Genomic DNA, 21,985 nt, shown 5'->3' on the forward strand with positions numbered 1-21,985 from the left:
TTTGCAGTTTTTTAAATTTTGTGATTCTGTAACAGATGTGTTTCTTCTTCCCTGAATGGTGAGGAACTGGTGCGAGATGGCGGGGTGTCCTTATTGGCAACATTACTCTCAAGGTGCATGTATGTAGTCCAACGTAGCACCCCTGGCACGGATCCTGCAGCAAAGATTGTAACAAACGTCATGCACACATTTTCCGGTCTGAGCAAGTTCAAAAGCGCTTGGAAAGAAATGCTCCAGTGTCCTGGATTTGTTGAAGATGTGGTGCATTGTTCTGAGCTAGAGCATGCTACTGTGGCAGTTGACTCAGCCCTTCAAACCATTGGTAATGTGGCTGCATCGCAGGAGCTGCAAGACTGCATGCTGAAGGCTGGTGTAATATGGTAAGTAGCATGTGCATTTGTGTGCAGTCTTAGCATATCAGATCTTAGACAGTTAGTCTACACTAGCAGGACCTGTAATAACCAATCATTGGTTTTTGTACGTCTTCCTAGGTATCTTCTTCCTCTTCTTTTGCAGTATGATTTGACGGCAGAAGAAAGTGGGTCAAGTGAGCCTCATGGAGTAGGCAGCCGAGTGCAGATTTCCAAGAACATGCATGCATTCCTTGCAGCACAGGCTTTTAGTCGGTTGCGAGGATCTCAAACAGAAAATTTTTCTACACCGTACAATGACACTGCTTCTAATTCTTTGAAGGCCCTGCTAACTCCAAAGCTAGCAGCCATGCTGACCCCTGAATCTTTAAAGGAGCTTTTATGCAACCTCAATGCCAATTTGGAATCACCAGAGGTAGGTTTTTTTTCATTGCATCGAAACATCATATGGAGGCTTGATGGTCTCGATTGCATAGTAGATCTGATTGTTCTGCTAGTGTTGACATGTTGATGCCTTTTATGATCTCTTAGATCATATGGAACTCATCAACTAGGGGTGAACTTCTCAAGTTTGTGGATAAGCAGCGCGCATCTCAGTGTCAAGATGGCTCATATGAAATGAAAGAGGCACAGTTGTTCAGATATAAATCCCTTGCCAAAGAGTTGCATGTAGGTGAAGTATACCTACGTGTTTACAATGAGCAGCCTGATTATGAACTCAGCAAGCCTGAGTTCTTTTGTGACTCTTTGTTGCAATTCATTTGGAAGTTAGTTGATGAGAGGAAGAAGCTCCATACGGCAAAATTGTCACCAGGCTTGGAGCCGCCCACTGAACCAGAGTTTTCTTCTGAGCCATTATCAGAGGCAGATGATCACAGTGATGGATGTGGACCAGAAGTGGAGGAAGCAATCAAAGACTCACCTGGTAAGCACCCTGATGAGAAGATGTCACATGAAGAGGTTATTTTGAGGGACCTTACAACTGGACTTACAGCACTTCAGGTACGCTAATTACCTTCAAGTGTGTTTTGAGCAGCTTTCGTTTGCTTTCAAAATGTATCTGAATTCTGTATGGACAAATTTGACTGCAGAATCTACTTACCGCCACTCCGAGCCTGGCTTCAGCCTTCAGTACTAAAGAGCACTTGATACCACTATTTGAATGCCTCGTGGACACAAAAGCTTCAAGTGGGGAAGTGCCACAGTTGTGTTTGAATGTTTTCTCTCTCTTGACAACGTATGCACCCAGTGTCGAGGCTATGGTGGCTGATCGTTCGAGCCTACTTCTTCTGCTTAAGCTTTTACATAGTGCGCCTATTTGCAGGCCAGGGGCTCTAAGGGTTCTGTCTGCCTTAGCAAGTACTTCGGAGCTGGCTTGGGTCACGGCAAAGCATGGAGGATTTGTTTACATACTTCAGCTTCTATTGCCCATGCAAGGTGCATTCCTGTCGTCTATGCGATTTTATAGCTTTTAGATTATTGAATATGCTTGTTGAAGCCTTGCTTTATGTGTTTTGTAGAGGAGGTCCCTCTTCAGCAACGAGCAGCTGCTGCATCTCTTTTGGGAAAGCTTGTTGGGCAGCCAATGCATGGTCCTAGGGTGGCAATAACTCTTGCCAGGTATCTTCCAGATGGTCTTGTGTCTGCTATTCGTGATGGGCCAGGGGATGCTGTAGTTGCAGCTCTTGAACAGACCACAGAAACACCAGAGCTTGTCTGGAGTCCGGCTATGGCAGCATCTCTCAGTGCACAGGTCTCTACCATGGCGTCTAATCTTTATCAGGAGCAAGTGAAGGGAAGTATAGTTGAATGGGATTTACCCGAACAGGCATCTGGTCAGCAGGAGATGCGTGATGAACCACAGGTAGAATCACCCAACTTATCTTTCCAGAAGCAGGAACATTTGATTATTGCTTCTGAGGTGTGTGCATGCTCACAATGCAGCTCCATACATGCCGGTTGTCTGATATTAAATAATTGAAAAACTATGCCTTGCAGGTTGGTGGTGTCTATGTAAGATTGTTTCTCAAAGATCCAAAATTCCCTCTGCGAAATCCCAAGCGTTTCCTTGAGGGCCTTCTTGACCAGTACGTCTCTGCAGTGGCAGCAACTCATGCTAAAGGAACTGTGCTTACAGATCCTGAGCTCCCACTGCTCTTGTCTGCAGCCCTTGTGTCTCTATTGAGGGTGCATCCATCATTAGCTGATCATGTAGGTCATTTAGGATATATTCCGAAGCTTGTTGCATCAACGGAAAATGAAAGCAGGAGGGAAACTATGTCTTCAGGGGAAGTAGCTTGTGCTGGAGCAAGTGCAGAGGAATTATTGACAACAGAGGATGCCGGAGGAATATCAGGCAATCAAACCCCTCAAGAGAGGGTGCGGTTAAGCTGTTTGCGAGTCTTGCATCAGCTCGCTGCGAGCACCACTTGTGCTGAAGCCATGGCAACCACCGGAGTAGGTTCTCCCCAGGTAACTTAATCAGTTTCTGTGTATAACTTCTTCTTAACTGCCTCATCTTTTGTTAGACTGATTTTCTCCATGTATACAGGTAGTACCACTGTTGATGAAAGCCATAGGATGGCAAGGTGGCAGTGTCCTTGCTCTAGAGACCTTGAAGAGGGTGGTGGTTGCAGGAAATCGTGCAAGGGATGCTCTGGTTGCACAAGGGTTAAAGTGAGTTGATTGGCCTTTGCATTTACATTATGCCAGGTTCCTAACCACTGATTAGTAAGTGAAACAGAGAAGCTATGACCATAGTCCACAGCTTCCTGATGGCCAATGTGCGTTTTGCAGGGCGGGCTTAGTGCAGGTGCTTCTGGGACTTCTTGATTGGCGAGCGGGAGGCACAAATGGTCTGTGTGCACAGATGAAGTGGAATGAATCTGAAGCTTCTGTCGGAAGAGTATTGGCAGTTGAGGTTAGGAATGCTGAATACTGTCTGGTGTACTCTCTGTAGAAGCCTCTCTGTACCTTCTGTTGAATGTGTAACTAAGATTTCTTTTTGCAGGTCTTGCATGCTTTTGCCAGCGAAGGTGCTCATTCAGCGAAAGTTCAAGACATTTTGAATGCATCTGATGTATGTATACATGCATCTTTTGTGCTAGATTTGAGGGTTTTGAACAACCAAGGCGTGTTGATGAAGTTACTGCTCATTGTGTTTTCTTCACAGGTTTGGAGTGCTTACAAGGATCAGAGGCATGATCTCTTTCTTCCAACAAATGCACAGTCTGCTGCAGCAGGGGTTGCAGGTCTTATAGAGGGCTCATCTGGGGCTTTGACATATGCGCTTCCTGCCCCAGCATCTCGATCAGCTTTAGTTCGTCCAACCATAGCCAATGGCCCTCCTCAGGAGGCACCCACAGAGCTTTCAGATGAAGAGAATGGTAGCTTGTAATGTTGACAAGGAAATGCTATGCTGTTTGGAAGGAATCAAACCAGCAGGATCTCTTAAATGCTGTCTGAGATGGTCACTGTGGGGTGGGGATGTCGTCGATCTTGTAGATACATATTTTTTAGTGGCTAATTCTCTGTAAAAAATGAAATAAAAGGTGGCCCACACATTTGCATTTGTCACAGTTACTGAGAGCGGTTATATCTGAGGATGGCAGCAGGCACACTGCAAGCTAGAAGCTAGTTTGTAGATCCATAGCAAGTGCTTTTTTGTATCAGTAAATAATGCATCTTAATGGGGAAAAGAGACTGTTGTTATAGTTGTGGGTTTAATCTCCCTCACAAATTCAGGAAATAGAGATGAGTATATTGTAAAAGATTTTTGTTAACAGCAGCAGTTGCGAATCATTGATATTGTCAGTCTCTCTCTTTCTCCCTCTCTTGTGGGTTTAATTTCCCTCACAAATTCAGGAAATAGAGATGAGTATATTGTAAAAGATTTTTGTTAACAGCAGCAGTGGCGAATCATTGATATTGTAATGATTGTAATGTCATGTCTTTTGGTCCCATATGCCTTCAAGGCATTCCGCGGACGTTAATATGACTTTCTTTCTTTCTTTCTCTCGCCGGATGTGCCCTGGAGTTGTTTCTACAGATGGGAGCAAGCAAGGATGGTAATAGAGACCAGATGTCTGAGGCCCTGCACCAGGCGACATTAGACAAACACAAGACAGGGAGCCACGAGGCATCAGGATGCACCCGTCCTCTCACAACAGATTGTGCGTTTGTATCATGCCACCCTTATATCTAGCTTTTAGAGTCAACCATTTTCAGCTTCTATGATGAGGTGGTCAGTTAGTATTTTAACATTTTCGTGCCAACGTGTATGCTCTTGACATATTACATTGATCTCATAGACCCTCGTAGGCTTTCATGAGACATTGATATCACTCTCTCTTTCTCCAGGTGCAGGGAGCTAGGTGCCGGGGACCCACTGGTCTGAGGAGATGCTCCACCCAACAGCTGGAGATCTCTCTCAGATAGGAGAGATCTCCACATGCAGTGGATATGGAGAGCCTCTATATAGTCAAGGTGTGGAGGACCGACTTTGATCCCCACACACTATCGTTTTACCACTAGCACTTACAGGGCTGTTGTGTCTTTCTCTCAGCTTTAGTTGGGTGTTTAATTATGTTTTTTCCATGACTGTCTTTTCATGGACACATTGTAACACTTTTGATCTCATAGACCCTTAGGACTTTTGAAGGCGTTAATAGATTTCTCTCTCTCTCTCTCCGCGAGCAGGCCGCCAAGCTGGAAAGTGGGCAGTCTACCGCGACAGAAGGGCAATAATCGAGGACTTCTGTAAGCCTAAACCCAATTGACTAGCATTCTAATGTGCCATTGGCATTTTTTGTATCATAGATAGTTGTTTATCATCCTAGGGCTTTCATTAATCTTTTGCTTGTGCCTAAGTGCACCCCGAAGTGCATTGTAATGACTGTGAGGTACCGGTTTTTGGTCCCATATGCCTTCAAGGCATTCCGTGGACGTTAATATGACTTTATTTTCTTTTCTTTCTCTCTCATATAAGACTGTCAGCGAGGTGCCTCCCAGACCTCCATCATAGATTTCTTTGGGTCACAACCACCAACTATCGTGGCTCGACAGGAGCAGCAGGACCAGCCACATCCTTGACAGCTGACAAGGCTGGCCCAACACACACGGGGTGTCACTACTGAGAGCGTGTCCGATCTCTTCTGAGAGCTAGACGCCCCAGATCTCAGAGGCCTCATCCTTCCACCCGGCAGCTGTAGATCCAATTTCTCCTTGGACGACATGGAAATCTCCCATCACAGAGGGGAGATGTTATGGCTGCTTTGCGTTGGGATTTGGAGGAGGATGGTATCACTGTATACATTGTCACCATGTAGCATCACATGGATACTTTTGCTTATGTAGCTGGTTTCACACAGTTTCTTCTTTTCCATGGTTAATATTCATCATGGATACATTGTACTACCTTTTTGGTCTCATAGACCCTTTGGGTCTTTTGAAGACGTTAATATATGTATATTCATATTCTTTATCTCTTTCCGATTCTGTTTGGGTTTTACATAGATGAGTTGTCTGACTTTATTGAGAGATTGGATGGCGTAGGCACTCCATTGGTAGATTCATTGGTCCTATCTTGTTGTACGGGAATGATATAGTGCTCATCTTGGATTTAGTAGAGGGGTTGAAATGATGCTTGAAGGAAATTGAAAGGAACAAGAATTCGGCAAAACTCTCTAATATGCCAAACCCAATGGTATCTAGACATCATTTTATACATGTAGGGGATTATGTGGAGATAGTTTCATTCTATGTTTACAGGGGAGTTACCTTTATTGGCCTGATTTTTGCTATGCGCTCACGAAGTTGACTAGGAGATAGGTTGTCCTCTAGAGAAAATGCTTTTAGGCACAATTTGAAGAACCCGGTACTAGGATGTGGCTCTGTTGTACTTTGTGGTGATGTATAGGGCTTCATTTTGGGGATTAGATCTTGGCGAAGGATTGAGAGACTTAAGACAACAACCAAGTAAACCATCCATACTAAATCCCATCATACTAGCATAGTTTGGAGTAACTCTCTGTGGTAGATACACTTGTTTAAAGAGTGACATTCATATACTGCATCTACATTTTGCACAAGAGATAGACCCACACGAGGATTGCATTGGAGTTCTCTCAATGACTATCGGAGTAGGGACATGACGTGGTATGGTATGCTAGGGTCACTCCATGGTTTCTTTCACAGGGGCTTCACATGGACCATTGCCACCTTATGAGTACAGTCTGGATGTGCTTTTTCTTCATCTCTCTCATCATTTTCATCTCACTCATCAAGAGGTTAAAAAGCTCACGTTTGCCTACACTCATATTATGTACCTTCAGAGATACCTCAAAGGTGCACCATTACCAAGACCCCTTTTTTGTGGGTCACAAGCATGGCTTTATTCAAAGGTCTTGATTTTTGCATAAATATGTCACATGCCATGTGGATTGCAATTGGGTAAAACAGTCTAGATGTACTTTTTCATCTCTCAACAAGAGGTTAACTTGTTTGCCTACACACTCCAATTATATACCTTCACACAGATGCACCTTTAGCATGACCTTTTTTTTGTGGATCACATAGCATGGTTTTATTTGTCCCGATGTTCGCATAAACATGTCATATACCATCTAGATTGAGATTGTGTGAATCCAAGTCTCATTTCACCTCCTAAGAGTGGAAACAAGGAGGACCCATTGCATTGCCAAGGAGGGCAAGACATGCGTTTGTGTAGGATTTTTGACTTCCCAAACTAGCAATGCCTAGTGCTAAAAAATACAAAGGAGTTGTAGTAAAGTAGCTAGTTGTTGGTATCCATCCCTCGAATGATTTCTTCATGTACCATATTCTTAGATGTGTCCCTAAGAGTGGTGGTGAATGGAGATACATCATATGTTTTAACTTTCTCAGAGGCAGATCATTGGAGTAGTATGCGGATTATCTCGTCCTCCCTAGTGGTTTCTTTCATCATCCAATCTTGGAGTAGTATGCGGATAATTTTTCACATCATAGGCTCCCAAGCTTAGTAGATGAGCTTGACAAGCAACCAATTATGTGGAATGACCTTATTAGAGATGATCTTGTCAGACCCCCAGGTGTAGAAGGATATATGTAGTGGCCAAGCTGGGAGGGATGTGCAGTGATAGTACCTAACTAGAAGAACTTTAAAGGTCTTTCAGCATCTCAGCGGGAGTCATCTGTGCGACTATTGCACAGATTGATGTAATGATACTTAACCACTGGATCATTGGCACATTCTTAGATGAGTATCACACTTGTAGTTGGGGTTTTTTTTTTTGGGACATGCATGCCTCTTCAGATGAAGGGATTTGTGAAACCAGAGGAGGAAGGGGTCGTTGCTTCCTATTCCTAGTCTAATGACATTTGGAGAGACAAAATATACATGTGATCTCACCAGGCTTTGTGATCTGTCCAGTGAGAGTAGTGGGTCGCTATGAGAAGCGACCCTTCCCTAGTGATCGTTACTTATGTGTCGTGGTGCTTATGGCTATATGGTGGGATGGGCCGTACCATGGGTTGAGGCTTGCGTGTGCCAATGTCCCCCCATCTAGAGACGTCTGCCGATGATTAGGCTTAATGCAGGCACTTGGGATTTTTGGTGCCTTTTCTTGCTAGTTGTGTCTACTAAATGCAAAGACCGTGTATATTGTAGATGTGTGCATGGGCATGGGGCTAAAGGTGTGCTAGTGTAGAGACTCCTCCGGTGAAAACTCCAACGTTGCTTTCTTCGACTCTTTTCATGCGCAGCTTGTTTTGCAGGATCCTTGGATGAGGGTTTTGTAGTGACTTTGGGTCCATAAACAATTGGAAATTAGTTGACAGAGCTTGGCATGGGGGTGATACATACCAACCCACATTGGTCCAAAGATACCGCCAGACTCATAGAAGGATGTGATCAAGGGCTTGCGGGAAAGTCCATAGATCTATGTGCTAGTGGAAGTTGGGACCTTCATTGAGTTCAAAGACCAGACGCTCTTTGCTTGTCCATCATTTCTTGGACACATCCTCAGGAATGAGGATGATGAGTTGGAAGAATCGCCATGTGGCCACTATAGTAGGGTTAGAGACCTTGGTATAGTAGAGGTCATTAAAGTTCTTCATCAATGGTGCTTCTCCATGGTGGTGATTGGTTTTGGTCCTTCAATGTATGGGAAGTTGTAGTCGGGTCCTTTTTCTTCCATGCACAAGAACTTGTGCCAGGACCACCTTCTTTTGATCGGCTTAAACTTGGTGTCGATGCAGACTTCCTTGGTTGTGGCCATGTGCTCTCATCACATTTGGTGGTCATTGAGGAGATACGACATGCACCACTCAAATTGTACTCCTATGTGACCTGCGGTTGTGTAATCCCTTGGATCGATAAAATGCTAGCCTACTCGTGTGTCGTGGGTCGTCGATCTTCCATTTTGGGAAAATAGGTAATCGGTGTGTTGAGTATGAAACGGGTTTCGGACATGTCAAAGGGAGTATCAAGGTTGCTATGGAAGTTTCCTTGGAATTTGAGATCCGGCTCATTGGGTGGGTATGTGAGTTAGTGGTCATGGACAAGCAAGGACACCCTTGGGTCCTTCCCCCATCTTCTTCACTAGCCTCTTCCTGAGTGGTTGGCGGTGGTGCCACATTGAGTTCCGGCCCCTCATGGAATCACTCGATAATGGGGGGCTCATGAATGCAGTTGATGAAGTGGAGAAGCTCCAGGCTGAGGGTTTCAACTATGGATGAAGTAGGTAATCCCGTGGAGGTATGGGTGGGGTGTAGATTTAGTTAGGGCAGAGCGGTGGGTGGGGTTGCTTTGGGGTCGCTCATGGATGAGATTGGGTTTAGTGAGTCTTGGAGCTTTTCTTTTGTCACCCAAACTGCCAAAAGAGTGTGCCCGCAAGCCTCATTGGCTTGTCGATCTTCTTCTCTAGAAGGCTAAGTCCCACAATGTTTACCTTCTTAGGAATCTTCAAGGTCATTCTCTTCATATCTAGGCTTGTGGCTTTGGAAAGAGGCCTATTATCTTCAAGGTTATCCTTTTGTGGCTTGGTTGTACTTCTCGTGGACATTGGTGAGGGCTTTGGTTGACTCTTCGATGCTACAAGGGCATCTTCACACTCCTTTATAAATTGGTTAGCCACACAAACGGCTTGGGCTTCTTCGGCTTCATGTGCTTGGATCATCGCAATCTTGGCTGTTTCGAGTTCTTGGTATTGTAGTGGGAGGGCATCCACGTCTTGCTTTTAAGTGTTGGCTAGATCCTCCTGGTGGCCTGTACATCAATGAGCTCGTTTTTGTGCCTATGGACTTTTCTTTTTGCTTTCTTAAGATTGACTTCTAACTTGGTACTCTTCTCATTGGTGACTTGAAGCAATTGTTGGGAATGGTTAAGCTTCTGGTGCTCCTTGTATAGACTCATCCTGGCACTTGAGCTCATGTCGTTGTGAGAAGAATGTGAGGGAGAGGGTGAGCTTGAGCTCCTTGCAAAGAAAACTCCTTTACACATGCTTCGCTCTTGCCAATGTATGCACCTCTTCTTTTGTTATGGTGGTCGGCAGCTATTGAGCAACAGTAGCACACATGAAGAAATATTAGGAAGATTGCAATGCAAGTAGTGGTGGTAGTGCAGGTCATATGTGAGTGTGGAATGCCTTATGTGCACTATATGTGGCGGCAGAGGTGGCACTAAAGCAGCAGTGTCGATGATAGCACGTGGCAGGGGGGTGCATTGGTGACATGTATGGGTGTCGACGGCAACGACTAGTCAGCGGAGGCGGTGGGCAACTACCAACTCCCTATTGGCGTCGTCAAATATGGAGGTTGGTGTTGCACGTGTGTACAACATTGTGTGTGTGCTTGGTGTGTGATGGTGTGTGTGTTGTGGTGTGTGTGTGAGAGAGAGAGGCGCTCCTCGGCCGCCGAAGACCTGCTCGCCTGCTCCGTCGACCTGCTTGCCTGCTCCCTCGACCTGCTCGCCCCTTTTGGGTGAGCACGTGTGGTCAGGTGCTTGTCCCTGGACTGTATCGGGCTTCATTCCTGGACTGTGTCGGCCTTGCAGTAATCTACGCGACCTTCTCAGGGTTCCTAGATGCTCTTTTTTCTCATCGCCAATATGCTCTTCTTCCTCTCTTCCGCGACCTGTGTGCATGTATAGGAGAGTGTGTGTGTCTGTGCCTCGCTACTACAGGTCACTTTTTTCCCTTCTGTGTAAGTCGCTACAGGTCTTTGTTTTTCCCCTCCTTGTAAGATTGTATTCCAATAGCGCTGTCCCCCTTTTTTTCTGATCTGTGTCTTCCTGCTAAATCGAATAGTCTCGATGGTAGAAACAAGCAAGTATTATGTCAAGAGAGCTCTTTCTCCTGAACCTAAAAGACAATCAAGGGAATCTCTGCCCCCCATAGCTCCTTCATCTGAAGATGCTTCCTATGTGTTTGACATGTTGAATGAGGATTTTCAACAAAGTAGAAGAGAATGGATACTACCTGCTCCGGAACTCACTTACAAGATGAAGTTGCCTTCTCTTGTGCATCCTCTGAAGAAGCTCTCTCAAACTGCAGTCATCATCTTTTTTCCAGGTAAAATACCCTCGGCTAATGATGTGGGACAATGGGTGAATTCTCTCCTAGGTGGATGCTATGTAGAAGGAGTCTATTTTGCCTCCAGAGGATTTTATGAAGTTCATCTCTTGGATGCATTGACAAAACAAAAGATGCTGGAAATGTCCCCTTTATTTTTTGGTCGTCAAATGGTGCACATCATGCCTTGGTCTCCTAATAAGGATTATCAGAATCTCATCAAACATCACTGCCCTATATGGGTTGAAGTCGTTGATTTCCTAGATTACATGAGAACAGAGCTTCCAGGCTTAGCGATGACATTGGGACAAGTGATCTGTTCTCCTCGTCCCACAGGTAACAAAAATTGTTTTTGCATCTTATGGGATATTGATAGACCAACCCCCTCTTCTATTGCAGTTGAGATTGAGGGTGTTAATTTGGGAAAGAAATGTTTCACTTTGAAATGGGGCATTTTTGCTGGAGCTTGTTTCTCTTGTCACAAGTTCGGGCATCTAGCTTCTGAGTGTCCCTCAATCCTTCAGCTGCCATTCCTCCGCCATCTAATAAAGGAGGTCAAAAGACTTATGTGGAAAAGACTGAAGCCAAAGGAGCAAAGCCTTCAGTTCATACAGGGAACCAAGCCAATTTAGCCCAAAACAAGGATAAAGGAAAAAGCAAGCTAGTGGAAAATAATTCATCTTCTCACGAGGGTTGGCAGAATGCAAAGAAGACGGTGCCTCTCAAACAAAGACCTCTCCAATCTCGCAATTGGAATGCTTGTGCTCCATCTCCTGGTCAACCTTCCACCTCTTCGGACAGCCCCATCTCAAAGGCATGGGTCAATGCAGTTAAGAAGGGTATTCCACTTTGTGAAGAAGATGATTTAGTCAGGGAATTGGATTCTGAGGGTCAGCAAGACCCTGTGGCAATGGCAGAGGCTTGATGCCTCCCTTTCTCTTTGAGGACTGCTCATCTCTTGTACATATTTTCATGCGTACTTCTCTTAAATGTTTTTCTTATAATATACAGGGCCTCTACAATCAACATAAATGGAGGCTCCTATGGCATTATATAAATAATACTCATCCAGATGTTGTGTGTCTGTAAGAGCATAATCAGCATTCTTTTGCTGGCCGATATGGCATCCAAAGGCACCCCCAAGACTTTCCAGTCAGCCAGGCGGTTGTGTATATGAAGCGATGGTATTGGTGCAAAGGGGAGCAATAACTCACATATCTCATGCCACAAGGTCTATAATGCATACCCAATCCAAAGGCACGTCGAGCCATAGGGATGGAATTATGCCCTTTTTTCCAAGAAGAAAGCTTTTCTTGGCTGCGTGAAAGCCAAAAGGCGGGCAAGAGCTGTAGCCCAACGTATGCTTTCAGCCCTCAACTTATTCCTTCGCACCATGTCATGGCCATTCCATGTCACATGCTATAATACTTTTTTCTAGCCTTGAATAAGGTGCGTGCTGTATGGGAAGCCAAGTATTTTTCCAACAAAATGACCAAACACCACCTCCCGGTGTATATTAGTGATGGGTCTCCAGTCTACAAAAAGACTCACACGAGATCTTTTTTGGAAAGAGTTTTAACATTCATTCTTTCTAGGAGGAAGGCAATTCCCAATTTTCTCATGCAAGAACGACACTTTCAGTTGATCCCAAAATTGCACGAAGAATTTCACCGTTAGTCCATCCCACCCGGGAGCTTTCCATCTCCCTTAATTTTATTCTCTTCTCTTCTCTTCTCTTCTCTAATGATAATATAAAGATACCTATTTTTTCTCTAGAGAGATTCCAAGAATCTTGTGTAAATATGATCCTCCTTGCCTAGAAGGCAATTGTTTGTGGTCCTTTACACTAATTTTTGAGTTGATTCTAAGAATGTTTGCCATGAATCCTCACAAAGGTTAGTAACCAAATCACTTGTATTTGAGATTCTCAAGAAATCATCAATAAACTTCAAGTGATGGCCTACCAAAGTGCAAGAGGAAGAGCACCTTATCAACCACAAATTTAGCGTAACTACCACAAATCACAATATATATTCAAGCAATAAGAGGAGATGTGGCTATGTTTAAACCGGTTAGTAAAGGTTTACAATTTATACAGATTGTTGTGCATGGTTCCTTTCCCCAGTGACACTGTAGCTTACATCTAAGTTGACTACACCACCACAAATCACAACAGATCTTCAAGCAACATGATATCCTTTGCTTTCACTGCTATACCCCACGAAAGTACATTTCAAACCCTTTGCTTCAAGATTATGTTTGTGCTATACTGGTACATGCACATAAGCCAAACAACCAAATACACGCATATGAGTGATGACTGGAATTTTGCCATTCCAATCTTCATAAGCTGTCATAGATTTTAAGGCTTTAATTGGCTAGCGATTCAGTACATAATTGGCACACATGACCGCTTCAAGCCAAAATCTAGAAGGCAAATCCTTGCTTTTGAGCATACATATGGCCATTTCCATGAGTGTTTGATTTCAATGTTCAGTTACACCATTTTGTTGTGGTGTATAAGGAGTAGGAAACTGATGAGAAATGCCATGGGACATCATGAAAGTAGTAAACTCATTTGACAAATACCCCCCCCTCTGTCAGTACGCAATGTCAGATGCGTATGATTGCAAGCATTTTCAGCAAGAGGAAGAAACCGACGAAAAGATGAGAAGGCATCTAACTTGACTTTCAAGCCATACACCCAGCAGAAGCGTGTATTATCATCAATAAAAGTCATGAAGTATAGTTGTCCACCGAAAGACGAAGCCCACATAGGACCATAGAGATCACTGTGAACCAGCTGCAATGGGGCGAGTAGCATGGACAATGCCATCTTTTGGAAAGGACTGAGGATGCATCTTTCCTAGTATACACCCCTCGCATACATGCTTGTGGGGAGCTGCATAGGTGGCAGCTCATGAACCATAGCTTGACACTGTAACTGTAGAAGAGATGGAAAATTTAAGTGACCAAATCGAGCATGCCAAAGTTCAATATCACGCTGAATTTGTGGTGTGGAAACAGTTAAGGAATCTTCGTGAGAATTAGTACTTTTTTTATACATGTCAAGCCTGTGTAGGCCATTGTGCAGTGTACTAGATAAGAGAAGCACCTCTGAAGAAGTTCTATTCATGAATGGAACATCAATGATCAAAAAATTGAATCTTCAAGCTAGCTTTGGCAAGTTCTGAGACAGAAATTAGATTCTTATAGATTCTTGGTACATACAAGGTGTTAGCAAGAGTATAAGGATCCCCCGAGCATGAAGTCAATTCCACATTGCCAATGCCTTTGATGGCATAGGATGCATTACTAGCACACAAAACTATTCCACATGATGAAGCATCACGCAAGGTAGAAAACGGCTTCTTGCATGAAGTATTGTGCTTAGCGGTACCGGAATCAAAGTACCAGTTAGCATATGACACATACAAACAAGAGTCATGTAGATCACTGCATGTTACTGTCAGTGCATAGCCATTATGTGCAAAATTAGCTTTCTTTGCATTTTCACTTGTAGTGGCAGCAAGTCCTTACTGCTGCTTCTTTTCTTCACTCTCCTTTTGCTTCCGATAGTCTTCTAAAACATGACTAGTTTTTTGACAGTAATTGCATCTCTTCTTTTTCTCATATGGTTACTCTTTGGGTTGTGGGTTATCTAACTGGGCTGGTTCTTGGCCCTTAGGCTTAGCAAGGGATGGAGCCCCATATTTGCCTTTACCACGATGGGAGGCAGCAAGTGCCTGATTAGAAGTAAGCATATTGCTTTGATTGGAACAAAACTGGTCTTCCTGAAGTAGGAGAGCCACCAACTCATTAAAAATATACAATTATGAATTGCTCTTTATTAGCAGGGGGAGTCTGGTAACAAATCCTTGATATGATTCAGGTAGGCCGCCATTGAGAACGGTAGAGATAAGAGAACTATCCGAAATAACCTTACCAATATTGATGAGCTATTCTCGCAGATCCTTGACACGGGTCAGAAATGCATCCATAGATTCAACCTCTACTATCAGATGCTCCAAGTCAAGCTTTTTTCGAAGATAGGCAACTCAGTCTTCATTGCGGATTTGATATAGAGAGGCAAGGACATCTCATGCACTCTTAATGGAGTAACATGATTGAATGTGAGGAATAACTTGCTGTTTGTAGGAGAGGGCAATCAATGCATACGCTTGTGCATATTTGGCATCCCATCTGAGTTGTTTTGATGCAGGAGGAACAAGTGTAGGCTATACACTACCACTTGAACCAGATTCACTGGTTCCAATAGCAGATCTAGAGGATGTCCTAACACCATATACGGGCCCAGCAAGCTAGGTGTCAACACCAGATACATATACCTACAAGTTCTTGGCCACCAGAACATGACACATCATATATACCCACATGGGATAGTTGGTTCCATCTAACTTGTCCTCAACGGACAGCATGCCGAGAATAATTCATTGGTGTTTCCGGACATGTTATATAGCAAAGGAATATACAGACTCAAGTGTATCTGACATAGGGATTACCTCTAAGAGAGTCAAGGTACTTCAAATGTCTCTACAGGGATGTGAAAATTTACCAGAAGCAGGTTGCTGAATCAATAGAGACAGAATTGGATGGGGAGGTAGCAAGTCTGACGTGGAATCAGCAAGACAGTAGCTGACGTTGAATCAACAGGTCTGATGCTAATGTGGAGTAAACAGGTTCAAAGGTGACATGGCATCATCAGCAGTTGACAGAAAGTCAGCAGGGATGCTAATGTGGAGTCAACAGTTTCGAAGTCGGCAAGTGTGTAACTTGACTCTGGTGTAAATAAACCCCGACTAGAAAAGTAAACTTGGCCAACATGCTAAAGTTGGGATATGAAGTGCTGACTTCTAAAGATAGGAAATCGAAGACAAAAAAATAGATATCTGAATGTAGAGAAAAGTGTTGAGAATGATAAAAGCCAAGAGCTATGTGTTGAAAGCGGAGCACTAAGTGTTGAATGCTGAAGATTAAAATCTAGACACTGAATGCAAAAATTGAAGTACTGAGCAGCACGTAAAGCAATACTCACTAACGTAGCTAAATGAGCTGATAAAGCAAAATCATCTGATGCAAAAGTCAAATGCCCGAGAAGAATGCTAAGAAGCTAGTAGTTCAAACCCGAAGGACTCAGAAGTTCAATGTCAAATGAAAGTTGAATGACTAAACAACAAAAGTAAGCATAGTACAAGCTGAAAAACTTTGATGTAAGCTGAGTGAAGTGCTAGTACATGGGTGTGCCTTGAATGTACAACAATATTAAGACAAATGATGCCAATGTACAATAGAAGGCAGAAACCCTAGATATGAGAGAAAGTGCACAGAGTGAGATCTTACCCAAAATGTGCAACGGTGCCAATGAGATAAAGAGCAGCAGAAGCAACAAGAGAATAAGAGGTATGTAACGCTTCCTCTGAAACTTGCATCGGGACTGTGTTTGGCGGAAAAGAGCTGTTGGCTAAGAAGCCAAACTCTAAACCCTAGGCACTATCTTTAAGACAACATTCCTCTGATACCAATGTTGGATGTGAAAGGAGATGCATTGCACAGACTCACAGACAAAACACACACACAAGAGACAATAATGATAACTAGAATGTACGCGATTGAATCTAGAGCATGTGGAGTATAACGTACTAGTAGCCCTTAAAGGGCTGACGTGGTTGATAACACACTAAGGGTGGTTTCTCATGAGGAAAAAACCCCTGCCAAGAATAGGGTCAAAGTGCCCATGATCAACTCTGTTCACTCTTGAACTTCCTAGAGGCAAAAGGCTAACACAATAATGATCCTAGTATCTCAATACTTGCAAAATCTATAGAGAATATCTTGTGCAACTATAATTATTGCATGATTGCACTCATGCTAACACTGAGACAAGGTGGCGTAGTATGGATTTGATGAACATGATTGTTACATATCCAATCATCGATCGGTGAGGGAAATCATCAAAATTACCCGATCCAAGAGTCAGATTGTGGGTTAACATAGAGCGCTACAATCCAAGAGAAGAATCATCGATCAGTAATCTAGAATCAAGTAGGTCAAGTTGCCATACAATCCCAAAAGTAGGATCACTCAAAGGTTGAATCATCCAAAAATGAGAATCATCATTCTAGACATGTTCAACATTAGGCAAAGACACACATTCATATATACCCCTTCATATCCCACCATTCATCGTTTACGTACATGGAGAACAAACAATGTAACTTCCGAGTTGGTCAAGCAGTGATACAATAATAATGAAGATGATCCTTTGTGTAACTAGTTAGCAAGCTCAGATCTCATTCGTTAACGGAATTAACCAGACAAATCACTCCACCAACTAAGAAAAGCCATGCACCACCACCAATAGAATCAAGAAAGAGCTCTCGATCTATTAATACTTACTATGTCTGGACTTGGTAAGTTTCCCCATGTTGAGTCAAATTAAGCTGTAGGCTCCACTCGTGGTGGTGCCCTTTCGTCAATTCCTTTAAGTTTCAGCCTTGCGACCATACTCCCCCCGGGACCCAAAAACTTTGATTTCTCATAAGGTGCTGGCGGAGTCATCGAAGTAACCGCCAATCCCTAGTCGGCATCGTTTATGGTTGAGACTAGGACGGTATCTAATCATCTTCAAGCCCCCAACTTTTGTCCTTGATTAATGAAAACATCCTTGGCAAATGCTTTTTTGCAGTACTTCTTTCATAAATCCAAGAATTTCACCTCTAATAATGAAATACAAATGCCCCCAACTGTCCCTATTAATCATTACTCGGGACCCGAAGACCAACACAATAGGACCAGAGTCCTATTGCGTTATTCCATGCTAATGTATTCATAGCATAGGCTTGCTTTGAGCACTCTAATTTTTTCAAAGTAACATTGCCGAATCCGTGTTCGAGCCAACTAAGGCCAGGAGTGCGTCCTGACAGAAAGAGCGGAGCGACCAGTGCACGAAGGGGTGGACCGCTCGCTCCGCCCCACCCCGAGATCCAACTACGAGATTTTTAGCTACAACAACTACTTAAATATATGCTATTGGAGCTGGAATTACCCCGTGGTGGGCGGCTGCTAGCACCAGACTTTCCCTCCAATGGATCCTCATTAAGGAATTTAGATTGTACTCATTTCAATTACCAGACTTAAAAAAGCCCAATATTGTTATTTATTGTCACTACCTCCCCGTGTCGGGATTGGGTAATTTGCGCACCTGCTGCCTTCCTTGGTGTGGTAGCCGTTTCTCAGGCTCCCTCTCCGGAATCGAACCCTAATTCTCTGTCACCCGTCACCACCATGGTAGGCTTCTATCCTATTGAAAGTTGATAGGGCAGAAATTTGAATGAAGCATAACCGGCACCGAGGCCGTGCAATTCGAGAAGTTATCATGATTCACCACATTATCAGGCAAGCCCGCATCGGCCTTTTATCTAATAAATGTGTCCCTTCCAGAAGTCGGGAGTTGATGCACGTATTAGCTCTAGAATTACTACGGTTATCCAAGTAGCAAGGTACCATCAAAGAAACTATAGCTGATCTAATGAGCCATTCGTAGTTTCACTCCATGGTTTGCCCCGTTCCCGTCTCAAGCGAGCACCACCACCCATATAGAGGTAAACTTTTCGGCACGGGCTAGCAAACCTCGAGAGCACCACACCCCTCCGTATAGAAATCCCAAGGGGGGGTGAGGGCATGGCACTGCGGGGGGTGGGGTGATGGCACGACACCGGAGTGGGGGGGGGTTTGCACGGGGTGATGGCACGGCACAGCACTGTGGGGGGGTGGGGGAGGTTGCGGGGGGTGACGACAGAGCACCACACCGTGGGGAGTGGGGGTGAGGGCATGGCACTGGTGGGGGGGCACGGGGGGTGACGGCACTGGGGGGTGCGGGGGGTGGGCACGGCACGAGGAGGGGGGACAACGGGGTGTGAGGGCACAACACGGCGTCGAGGGGGGGGGGTGGGGTGTGGCTGGCTCTGCGAGGTGTGAGAGCATCGCACGACGGGGCCGGGGGGGTGATGGCGGGGTGTGAGAGCATCGCACGGGGTGGGGGGTGTGAGGGCACCACGCACGGGGGGGTGATGGCGGGGTGTGAGAGCATCGCACGGGGTGGGGGGTGTGAGGGCACCACGCATGGTGGGGGGGTGGAGGGGGCTACGGGGTGTGAGAGCACCGCACGGGGTGGGGGGGTGACGATGGGGAGTGAGGGCACGGCGCGGGGGAAGGGGGGGCAGCGGGGTGTGAGGGCACCCCGTGGGGGGAGGGTGGGGGGGGGCAACGGGGTGTGACAGCACCGCATAGGGGGGTTTTCAGGGGTGTGAGGACACCGCACGGCCCGGGGGGCTGCGGGGTCTGATGGGATGGCACAAGGGGGAGGGGGCACGGCAGGGTGTGAGGGCACGGCACTGGGGGGAGAGGGGGGGCTTCGGTGTGGAGAGCATGGCACCCGGGGGGACTGCGGGGTGTGAGGGCACTGCGCCCGGGGGGGTTGCGGTGTGGAGGGCACGGCACGGCACGGCACCCGGGGGGCTTCGGTGTGGAGGGCATGGCACCCGAGGGGGCTGCGGGGTGTGAGGGCAGTGCACCCGGGGGGGTTGCGGTGTGGAGGGCACGGCACGGCACGGCACCCGGGGGGCTTCGGTGTGGAGGGCATGGCACCCGAGGGGGCTGCGGGGTGTGAGGGCAGTGCACCCGGGGGGGTTGCGGTGTGGAGGGCACGGCACCCGTGGGGCTATGGGGTGTGAGGGCACAGGGGGGTGATGGCACTGCGTGAGGGGGGGTGGTGTAGGGCAGGGGGAACGGGGTCGGGGCCGGGGGGCTGCGGGGTGTGAGGGCACGGCACACGGGGGGGCTGCGGTGTGGAGGGCACAACCAAGTACACTGCATTCCAGCTCTTGATTGATTGTGGCAATACCCATTCATTTCTTTCTCCAAGGTGTTTACAAAAAAAAATTGAGTCAAAAACCAACTAGAGGAATGGTTGTAGAACAGCTAGTGGGAAGGAAGTAGTATCTCAACATTATGTAGGAAGCCTTGAATTCGAATTGGGTAGTGAGAAAACGCGTGATCATTTTAGAGTCCTACCATTAGGAATTTATGATGGGATCCTTGGAATGGACTGGTTAAGTGCAAACAATGCTAGTATTCATTGTAGCCAAGAGAATATCACTTTTAGAAATGAGCATGGCCAAGTAGTATCGATTCAAGGAAAGATAAGTAAACCTAAGTCTAGAGTGGTCAATGCAAAGCATCTTCTCAAAAAGGAGCACGTAAGGGACAATAGGTTTTCCTAGTTAAAATTAACAAAGCCACTGAACCTAGTAAAGAACCAGATCCCTCTTGGCTCCAAGAATTCTCTGACATCTTTCCTGAGACGACGAGCTCACAAGGCTACCACCTCCTCGAGAAGTTAATCATGAAATTGAGGTGGTGCTCAACCTGTCTCAAAAACACCCTATAAAATGTCTCTTCCTGAAGCCATTGAACTTAAAGAGCAACTTTTCCAATTCATTCAGCAAGGATTTGTACATCCCAGCAACTCTCCTTGGGGAGCACCCGTTCTTTTCCAAAAAAAGGATGGAACTCCTCAACTTTGCATAGATTATCGGGGGTTAAATCAAGTCACCGTAAAAAATAAGTATTCTATCCCTCGCATCGAAGAGCTTCTTGATAGACTTCATGGAGCCAAAGTTTTCTCAAAAATAGACTTAAGGTCTGGTTATTACCAAATTAGAGTTAGGGAAGCAGATATACCCAAAACAACTTTCAATAACCGTTATGGCCACTATGAGTTTACTGTAATGTCATTCGGGTTGACCAATGATCCTTTGCAACCTTCAATCGCCTGATGCAAGATATATTCTGCCCTTACTTAGATGAATTTGTGCTTGTTTTTTTTAATGACATCTCAGTATACTCCAAGTTGGTTGAAGAGCATGAGGAGCATGTGTGTAGAGTTCTGCAACTGCTGTGTAGACATAAACTCTATGCCAAGAAGAGCAAATGTATCTTCTTTACTCATTAGATTGAGTATCTTGGATTCATTGTCTCCCAAGATGGTATCTCAGTAGACCCAGCCAAGGTCAAGGATATATTGGAATGGCCACTCCCTAAATCAGTCCATGAAGTTCGTGGATTTTTGAAAATCACAGGATGGTACAGGATTTTCATCAAAGATTATGCCTTGGTAGCTACACCCTTGACGAATCTTCTTATGCATGAAATTCAATTATGCTAAAAGTAACTCTTTTATAATAAAATATTCATCTTTTATGCATACCTCTATGCATGAAATTCAATTATGCTAAAAGTAACACTTTTATAATAAAATATTCATCTTTTATGCATACCTCTATGTATGAAATTCAATTATGCTAAAAGTAACTCTTTTATAATAAAAAAAGAATATTCTTTTACTAAATTCTAAAAATTTTGCCATAATCTCCTTTGTATGGTTGACCATTTTTCAAATTTCTATGTCTTTAAAACTAATTAAAAGTACACCCATATTGAAATTATCCTAAAGTAAACATTTTTTTTCACTTAATTGAGATAAACATTATAAAAATTTGACATTAATCACTTAACCATTCATCTAGGATAGAGAATGGTTGGTTTTATTAGAGAAGAGAGAGGAATGCCTTTTGTAATGAGGCCTAACATTATAGAGAAGACATAAAGCATAAAAACCATTTAAAACCATAAAAATCCATAAAATAATTGAAAGAAAGAAGAATCACCAACTTACTAATGACTTTGATAGCTTTCCTTTGGCTTGATGGTTTGAGGGTTCAACTCTTGTTTGTACAAGAGTGACCAACCAATCTTTGGAAGAGGGAAATGTCAAAAACTAATGAATTATTAACAAATTCATAGTTCTTGGCTTGGATGGAGTAGAGTAATAATGCATTAGACATTGTTAAGTTCCAACAAAGGAGAAGGTCTCTATTTATAGGAAAAAGTGAGCTCCTAACCAAACAAACTGATTCTAGAATTTTTCAATTCAGTTTGATCAATTTTTGATCATTTTTAGGTCAG

General features: G+C 44.5%; 1 protein-coding gene, 1 long non-coding RNA gene and 1 pseudogene across 3 annotated transcripts in view; 2 read left to right on the top strand and 1 right to left on the bottom strand.

The window, feature by feature from the left end:
• Positions 1–4,261, top strand: part of GRV2 (DNAJ heat shock N-terminal domain-containing protein) — a 58,359-nt gene extending 54,098 nt beyond the window's left edge. The window contains exons 15-24 of the mRNA XM_086814675.1: positions 36–380; positions 492–786; positions 903–1,373; positions 1,463–1,808; positions 1,892–2,235; positions 2,370–2,843; positions 2,923–3,047; positions 3,168–3,291; positions 3,382–3,450; positions 3,544–4,261. Of these exons, the coding sequence (XP_086670801.1) occupies positions 36–380; positions 492–786; positions 903–1,373; positions 1,463–1,808; positions 1,892–2,235; positions 2,370–2,843; positions 2,923–3,047; positions 3,168–3,291; positions 3,382–3,450; positions 3,544–3,768 (2,818 nt within the window). The 3' untranslated portion in view covers positions 3,769–4,261. The remainder of the gene's footprint in view (positions 1–35; positions 381–491; positions 787–902; positions 1,374–1,462; positions 1,809–1,891; positions 2,236–2,369; positions 2,844–2,922; positions 3,048–3,167; positions 3,292–3,381; positions 3,451–3,543) is intronic.
• Positions 4,262–4,732: 471 nt separating this feature from the next.
• Positions 4,733–5,544, top strand: LOC147627730 (uncharacterized). Of its 2 annotated transcripts, none has more exons than XR_015268326.1 (3): positions 4,733–4,856; positions 5,070–5,129; positions 5,436–5,544. It is a non-coding gene; the product is annotated as an uncharacterized LOC147627730 (long non-coding RNA). The 2 variants fall into 2 exon arrangements; XR_015268325.1 differs by having other exon boundaries at positions 5,359–5,493.
• Positions 5,545–17,472: 11,928 nt separating this feature from the next.
• Positions 17,473–18,587, bottom strand: LOC147627731 (18S ribosomal RNA; annotated as a pseudogene).
• Positions 18,588–21,985: the final 3,398 nt, after the last annotated feature.

This window comes from Cibotium barometz, chromosome 20 (genome assembly GCF_041138505.1).
Source record: "Cibotium barometz isolate CiBa-2024 chromosome 20, ASM4113850v1, whole genome shotgun sequence".
NCBI classification, from domain to species: Eukaryota; Viridiplantae; Streptophyta; class Polypodiopsida; order Cyatheales; family Cibotiaceae; genus Cibotium; species Cibotium barometz.